This window comes from Magnolia sinica, chromosome 9 (genome assembly GCF_029962835.1).
Source record: "Magnolia sinica isolate HGM2019 chromosome 9, MsV1, whole genome shotgun sequence".
NCBI classification, from domain to species: Eukaryota; Viridiplantae; Streptophyta; class Magnoliopsida; order Magnoliales; family Magnoliaceae; genus Magnolia; species Magnolia sinica.
This window is the reverse complement of record NC_080581.1, coordinates 6,583,774-6,592,320: the sequence shown is the minus strand read 5'-3', so window position 1 is coordinate 6,592,320 and position 8,547 is coordinate 6,583,774. Positions and strand designations below refer to the sequence as shown.

At 38.9% G+C, this 8,547-nt stretch overlaps 1 protein-coding gene across 1 annotated transcript; it reads right to left on the bottom strand.

Moving 5' to 3' along the window:
• Window positions 1–2,521: 2,521 nt before the first annotated feature.
• On the bottom strand, window positions 2,522–4,476 carry LOC131256117 (transcription factor MYB36-like). Its single transcript, XM_058257166.1, has 3 exons — window positions 4,304–4,476; window positions 3,879–4,008; window positions 2,522–3,285 (listed from the first exon to the last, which is right to left on the bottom strand). Exons 1-3 carry the CDS (start codon window positions 4,437–4,439, stop codon window positions 2,544–2,546), a joined length of 1,008 nt encoding a protein of 335 aa, XP_058113149.1. The 5' UTR covers window positions 4,440–4,476; the 3' UTR covers window positions 2,522–2,543.
• Between the last annotated feature and the right edge of the window lie 4,071 nt (window positions 4,477–8,547).

The following is an 8,547-nucleotide window of genomic DNA, read 5'->3' as shown; positions in this document are numbered from 1 at the left end:
AATTGAAGACATAGTGGAGATTGTTGTCAAATGTCTTTAATTTGTCTCTAATATGGGTCTGTCAATGGCATCGATAGGCCACTCAATCCCATTGAGCAACCCACTCGATCCTATAAAGAAAATTCAATTTTTTCGACCTCTGTTCGCTAGATAGTTTTCGAGTCCAAATAAATCTGATTGAAGATAGCTTTGATCCCATTGTTTATATAAACATATTTCTCACTTGATAATTACAAATTAGCTTTTGACTTAATTAGAAAAGTTTTCTCTATTGAGATTGGGTTGGTCTAGGACAAGGTAAGCAATGTTTTGGGCCAGGCCCACCAAATGACTAATTTTGAATAGGTTAACACTTGTAGCTGGGTTCCAACCCATGGCTCATTGATAGATGGAGTACTGCGTTTCAACACTTAGGTCATAGGTTTAAGTGCTTGTGGTGTCCACTCACAGCCCGCAGTGTATCTATAGATAAAAATAAATAAATAAATAAAACTAACTTGTAGCTCAAAACTATGGTTTGAAAACTCCTAATTAGTTAGCACGATCACAAGGCATGTCATTAGGAGATTAGCTGTCTAACTCGGTTGACTCAATGCAACTTGGGCCATGTCATTTGCCCAATTGACTTTTGTTTGCAATAAAAGTTAACTGAAGCTATTGAATTTTAAACTCATATCCTTAGTAAATAACACCAAAGATCTGTAACCAACACACCGTGGGCTGTCCATTATATATATATATATATATATATATTATTGCAAATCATTGTCAACATCTAAGTCTTATATATTCTAACTAATTGGGCTGGTTACGCTTATTTTGACCCATGGCTCTTCATTAGATAGAGTGCGTTTCAACCCCGAAGTCATGGATTCAAGTGCCCATGTGGGGTTTTTGTGTCCATTTGAGGTTCATTGCACAAATCATGTTCCACCATTAATCCCATCTGTCATGAATCAGATTCTTAATTTAACCATCAATCATAATGTATGTTCTTACCGTTAGCAAAAATCATCTTTTGGACTTTTCCTTTTTAAAAAAAAAATTTCTTTTAATTTTTTTCCTTTTATAGCTTTTAACTCGCGCCAACTCACTCTGCCTAATATATTATATCTTTGTTGCACATGGTTAAACCATAACAGTCTATTTTTCATAATTTTATTTTCTGTTGGTGTTATTACTAAGTTTCTTTAAATGCACTTATTTCTAATTCTAGTCTCTTGTTTTACTACTCATTCGTCTCACCATCTTCATTTCCACTGCACTCATCCTTGATGGCCCCTACATTGATCCCATAAAGCATGCTACTCATTATTACTACTGTGAATATTTTTAATTATTAAGTGGAGCTTAGACAACATAGAAAAATCATTCTAACCCATTTAAAACCAGACTTAGGAGTTGGTGGTGACCCGTCGCCGTGCTCTTGTGCCCCACAATGATTTATGTGTTTTAGCCATGACATCCATCAATTCTTCCAGCTCATTTAAGGGCATTATCCCAAAAATGAGGCAGACCATATCAAAGAAAACATTGGCGATTGAATTCCCACCATTAAAAACCCCCTGGGAGGCTACAAAAGTTTTGGATTAAGCTGATATTTGTGTTTTCCTTTCATCCAGTTCTGTGTGACCTAATCAACAAGTTGGATAGGCAATAAATATTACATTGGGCCTAGGAAGTTTTTAATGATACATTCAATCACTGCTATTTCATGTAGTGTGGTCCACTTGAGATTTGGATCTGCGTCATTTTTGGCCTCATGCATGCCCTGAAATGAGCTAGAAAAATGGAGCGAGAGCATGGATGAAACACATACATCATGGTGGGGCCCACAGCACCGACCAGTACCGAGGTCCACTACCCAATCAGTCCTTTTATTTATACCGGTTAACTGCAACAGAACATGTCAACGTCTGTCACCCACTTAAACGTATGGTTTAGATTGACCCTTCTATTGTTGCCCAATCAAAAATCAGTTGGGGTGATTTTTCAATGAGGGCATGAACACATGACCTGCTCACCTACTGGATGATTTGGATCTTTGCACGTGCCATGAATTTGCACATGTGCAGGTTGGGAATAAAACACCACCTTCCCAATTAATGGTTTTTATTTGAAGACTGGAAAACTCTTTTCAGGTTGTTAACTCAAAGGATAAAAATAATAAAAAAGGATAAAAAGCCATAGTCCAAACAGACCTTACAGAGCGAGCCGAGTCAAGCAAAGATTGAGTTGGAGTCTTGAGTCGACCCAACCCAATTACACTCTGAGTCAGTCGAGTTTTCACCTTCAAGGATTCTTGAACCATAACCCAAGGTACAAGTTTCAAGGATCTTATGAGATTATAAAGGATATTGATGAATCTTCCCACTATAAAGATATAAATACTCGTGGCCCATCATACATGGCCCACCATACGTTGTGTGCTAGGTCCCAAAACTCAGGAGATTATGAGAAAATGCAATATTATTAACAAAATTTACATTGTCAGCCCAAGTGCTAAAACCCAACTTCTCAGTTCCTTTTTTCATTAGTTGTAATTATAGCTCACATCCCATTTCATACTCTTGAAACATCCCCTCTTGCTGAAGAACAGAAGCTGAATTCCAAGAATTCGATGATGGTTTCATGTCGAGATCACTAGCCCACCAAATCACGGTGTCCGTCGTGCCGATCATTTCTTTGAAACAGTCAAATTGATGTAGTTGATCTTCCTGCCCGGAGCAACTACCCGGTTTGCCGGAAAGTATGTCATTAAGTTCAGATTGCAATTCAGCTGCTGTTTGATCTAAGCCCTTTAATTTCGACATTGTAGCTTGAATGGGACTCATTGGTGACGAAAACCCGTTTATGGAATTTTCTATTTCTTCTTTTGTGGGATGGATTTGAGCCATGGAAAGGTCATCGAACGGGCCATTCTGCGATGGCTCGATTGAAGTAGTGGGAGTTTGTTGTATTGAAGAACCACCATGATCGGCGAATTGGGTGTTGGAGATCCTTTCTCTGATGGCATGGAACTTGGGCCACAGTTCAGGGTTGTTGTAGAAAGAGAGAGGATTTTGGCAGCTTTGCAGTTGCATGTGGAGTTGCATTCTTTCGAGTACCGACGAGCTTAAGGCCGGTGAATGCGGATCGTTGGTGCGTTCATGATCGACGGTGGAGATATTGCGAGTCTGCAGTTCTTTTCGCCTTCCGAGCAGCTTCTTCTTCAATCTTGTATTCCAGTAGTTTTTAATGTCATTATCTGTTCTTCCAGGTAATTGAGCTGCAATAATGGACCACCTGATGTATGCCAATTTACATACCATCAGCATATAAAATAAAATTAAAAATAAAAAGTGCATCTATTGATTGATCCTAACCGTCCAAATGATAAGTGATGTCAGGGATGAGCCATTGGTTCAAATTTGCAATAATTGGCTCAAACGATTCAATCCATGCAAATTTTCTTCACCATCCAAAAATGGATGATGGATATGATAGTTATGAATTTCAAATCAGGACAAGTTTTCGGATGTAGCTCGACTGAGTGTTCCACTAATTGAACGGTCTATATCCACAGCCAAGAGAGATGATAGGTGGATTCCGGACTACCTAAAAAATATGAGGGCACCCAATCTAGAGGACCCTAAAATGGATTAATATAACCACATTTATTTCAAAACGTTACTTTTGAAGGATACTGATTGTTGGGGACCACAGAATCGATGGCATCGAACTGTATCATCGACAAACATGTTGATTTACAGATTTAAGACATCAGTCAACACTGATTGTATGGCTATAATCATCCCATCTATGATTGTTTAAAACCATTTTCAATCCAAGGGTATGGACAACAAGATGGACGGTCACAGATTGAGAGAGAGAGAAACCTGCTTCCAATACTTATGTAGAGACTGCAAATGATCTTGTCTTCTTCTTCAGAAAATCCCCCATGTCTGATATTAGGCCTTAAGTAGTTCAACCATCTCAGTCTGCAACTCTTCCCACATCTTTTAAGCCCTGCACGTTCATTTCTTTAATGTGAGAGAGAGAATATTGAATCCTACACGTTTACAAGGGACCATTCTACTTGTAACTAATCCAAACCGTCCATTTTGTAGGGTAGCGACGGATGGAAAAGATCATTTATGAATGTGGGTTTTTACATGGTCGTCCATAAGGAGTTAGATAGACTGAATGAACGGTACAGATCAACAATTGGACTCCTCATGTATAATACCAATCTTGTGAGGAAGATCAATCCAGAGAGAGAGAGAGAGAGAGAGAGAGAGAGAGAGAGAGAGAGAGCGCATACCAATCTTGTGAGGAAGAGCAATCCAGTTGCCACCAGTGCCATGTTCCTCGATAAAAGCTTTTAGCTTCGCATCTTCTTCTGGTGACCATGGCCCCTTCTTCACATTTCCTTTGTCACAACATGGTGCTCTACCCATCTCTCTCTCTCTCTCTCTCTCTCTCTCTCAAACACCAACTCCCCTCAGGTCGAGAAAAATCAGAGGAGGAGACTTAAGCTTTATAGCAAGTTGAGAGAACAAAAGTCTCTCTCTCTCTCTCTCTCTCTCTCTCTCTCTCCAACTATTTTCAACGTTTTTCTTTCTTCCAGGGATTGTTTATGCGAGGTTGACTCTGGGTATTAGTTTATTACAACAGAGACTTTGATACTCTGGCTGAGTAGGATAGATGATGCGCGTGCACTTAGAAATAACTTTAAAACTTCATATATCGCATGCAAGTAATTCAAATTATGGTAACCAAATAATGAGTATCAGTTCGGATGTATCTCTAACCAAAACTTAAGATGATTTGATTATCTGACAATTGATTGGTGGACATTTGATTAGACGGTTAGAAATGCAAATATCAAATGGTCCTGTTTCGAGATTTGTTCAATAAATCTGATTTTGTGACTATTACTTAGCAACCGTGGGTTACATAATTTAGTGGCTTTAAGTTGAATTAATGCATGACACGTGTACAATTTCTGGGCGCCTGTGTAGCAAGCTTCATACGGTGACAGAGTATCAAATAACTCTTGTTTACAATTGAAAGTACCTGCTACCTAGCGCTGAAAAGCAACTACGTTAAGTAATGAAGCACTTAATATCCGTCCACCTGGCACACGTGAATGAGATCAGTACTGTTCATCTAGTGTCACCTGGCCTAGATAGCTCTTATGTTAAAATGCACACAATTCAGATGATCCTAGCCTTCGATTTGAGGATTTATTTATTTATTTTATTGAATTATGACCGTTTGGTTGGACTTTTTTTTCTGCCCATTTATAATTCTTAGAGTCCTAAAATTAGCTGCTAGGATTGTCGTATTTTTTGCTATAATACACATCCGTAGTAGCGTCCATAAGTTGAACGGTCCGGATCCCATAGATTTTGACAATTTACAATTTACAGCACATTCTAACTTCCTTCTTTAGGTATAAAAAATTTTAAAAAATAAAAATAAAAATAAATCTTCCTTCTTTTGGTAATATTTTAAATCGTAGGAACGCTAGTACCACACGCACAATAATACCCAAATCTCACACGGCTCCGAGACACGTGGCACACGTGGTAGCACGATATCACATAGACAGGCAAGCTGTATGGAATCTGAACTGATCACATCGTAGGGCCCATCAAGGATGGCCCAGCATGAAATTTCATTGGAGGATGATCCTAACCATTCAATTGAACGAGCCTTGGCGGAGAAAAGGGACGGTTGGAAAAGACCGTTCACATTAATGGACAGAAGTCCAGCGTTCAAGAAATCAGGATAACATGGGCAACATGATTTTTTTTTTGTATGGTGGAGCCCATTTAATAGTTATATTCAATCAAAGGAAACCAACGATTGCATTGGTGGATAGGATCTCCTAAATCAGGAAATTATTAGGCATCGATCCATCCAAGGTGGTCCACTTCACACCAACGGTCTGGATTAGTGAGACGTAGGCCCAATTGTTCCAAATAATAACTCTAGTACGTTGTGTATATCCTGTGCCTGAGGATTGTGTAATTTCTTGTAGAACTACTGGTAAATAAATGGAACAGAAGCCTAAGTTGAAAAGAAACCCAAACCGCACCACACATCGTAGATAACTCAAAGAGAAGATGCTCTGGCGGAGTATGTTAACTCAAACACATGCACTGATAAATAATCATCTCTGAACGCATCTAACACAAATTAAATGGCCCAAATTGTAGGAAAGATTTCAGATAGGTTGTAAAACTGGAATCAGATTCATTGAAAGATTCTAACTTGTGATAAATAGGCGTCTGTAGATTTGATTCAAACCGTTAAAAATTTTAAATTTACTATGTAATAGACGCCCAACAATCGGCGACTGGGACAAACAGATCATTTTAGTTTTTCGTTATTTAAGATCCATATAATGTGGGACAAAAATTAGTATGCCACATGTGTAAGTCGCAGATATCCAGAGTATGAACAATCACACTCTCCAGAGTATCGAACATTTTTTTCATAGTGAATGGAGAAGAAACCAAAGGCAACTGTGTCCCATTGACCTCTTTTTTACCGCAAAATTCCCCCCCGGAACCGACGTTTTACCCAATAATGCCTCCGCCAATTGAAATTACACTGAGAGGAAAATTACAAAAATGCCCTCATTAACTTTTTTCTCTAGACAGCCGTAAAAGTGTAGGCTTGTGGGGCCCACATGGTATGTGTGAAAAATCTAACCCGTCAAACATATAAACCCCGCAATGTTGATCACCCAAATAAATAATCAGATAGATTAATTCATTAAATTGGGTACAATTAAATTTGGATGTTTTGAGTGGTGTTTGTTAGTTTTTATGGATTGGCCTATTTTATCATTGAATTTTCTATAATTTTATTTCATGTAATAATAATACTAACTTATATCTACAAATTGATTGGATGTTAGACACGTATCATCTGGGCCCACAATTCTCGATCCTCACTTTACATGGTATGGATTGGGAACTATCCCTACCAAGCCCTGGAGAGGACGGTCTTGGTAGGTGCTCTGTGAGCTCACCATGAGGTATTTTTAATCCACACCTTCCATTCATTTTGACATATCATTTTAGATGATGAGCTTGAAAACAAAGCTTATCCAAGAATCAATTGGACCACACCAGAGGAAGTGGTGGTGATAATGATAGCCACCCTAGAAATTTTCTTACGGCCCACCGTGATATTTATTTTCCATCCAATTTATTTACAAGGTCACGTGGACATGATGAAGGGAAGACATAAATATCCGCTTGATCCAAAAATTCTATAACCCTATGATGTTGAATCAACGGTAGGCATTCAATCCTCACTATCTGTGGTATTGGTGCTTTGAGCCTTCCATCCAAATCATTTTTAAGCTCATCACCTAATTTATTGAAATGAATGGAAAGCATGGATTTATAAAAAATACATTAAAGTGGGCCCCACATGGCCCTTCTTAGAACCGTCCGTCTCTAGGTAGGTTCTGGTGGGGCAGTACCACTTTACTAATAATATATATATAAGGGCAATAGCGTAAATTTACCTTTGAAAAAATACTCACCGGTAATATCGGCTCTGTTTAAAATCTTGGGTAGGGACGGTGAAAATGCCAAAGCACCTAAAATCCATTGGAATTTTGTGGTAAAATGCCATTTTAACTAGAAAATGGTGAAAAAATCAAGAGAAGTAAAATCGTTATGGATTTCCTTTCAACTGGAGAATGGAAAACCAAAGGCCACGGTGTTCCATTGACCTCGCTTCGCGTGGAAGTGAAGACTCCAGTGGAAGTTCACCACCATTTTCAAACTAGTTTTGATATATATATATATATATATACACCTCGTCTTGCATGAGGCTCACATGTACCGTTATCCAGACCGTCCAAGTTTGGAGGCTACTGCTTATGGAGCCAAGATTTAAAATCACACTAATTGAAAGATCCTATCCATACCTATCGACAAATAATAAAAACAACGGTTGAATGCAAATATCCAGATTTCACAGAAAAATCAGATGGTTGATATCATCTACTCGTTGTAGTATTTAGGTACTGCATGCACAATAGGGCCATGTCATACGATGGATCAATTACCGGCAGTTTTTTAAATGGTGGTGAACGCACGCGTAGGAATTTGCAAGAGAGAGGAGACAGAAAACCTGCATGGAGGTGTATCTGATTGTCTTTTATTGGACGGGTGGAATATAATGAGAGGGGTTTCATCATCAAAGGAGACCATGGCCCTTAATATCTGTGCTAATGAGATCTGGTGAAGATAAGAACGGATCAAAGACAGGTAGATATGGATTATTGGTTGGAAAGAAGAATTTAAAAAAAAAAAAACGTGTAGTTTAATTCGTAGGATGGGCCACTTGCAAGTTTGGTGATCGGAGCCGTTCGTCGAGTGGGCCCAAATGGTTTATTTTCCATCACCCAGAAGTTAGACCAAGCAGATCATCAGGTGGGCCACGTGTACTACAAATGGTGAGGCCTGATTTTGGGGTTATGGCCCTGGTTAGGGGGACTCAGATTGGGTAGTCACCCCTCCACCACCCAAGTCG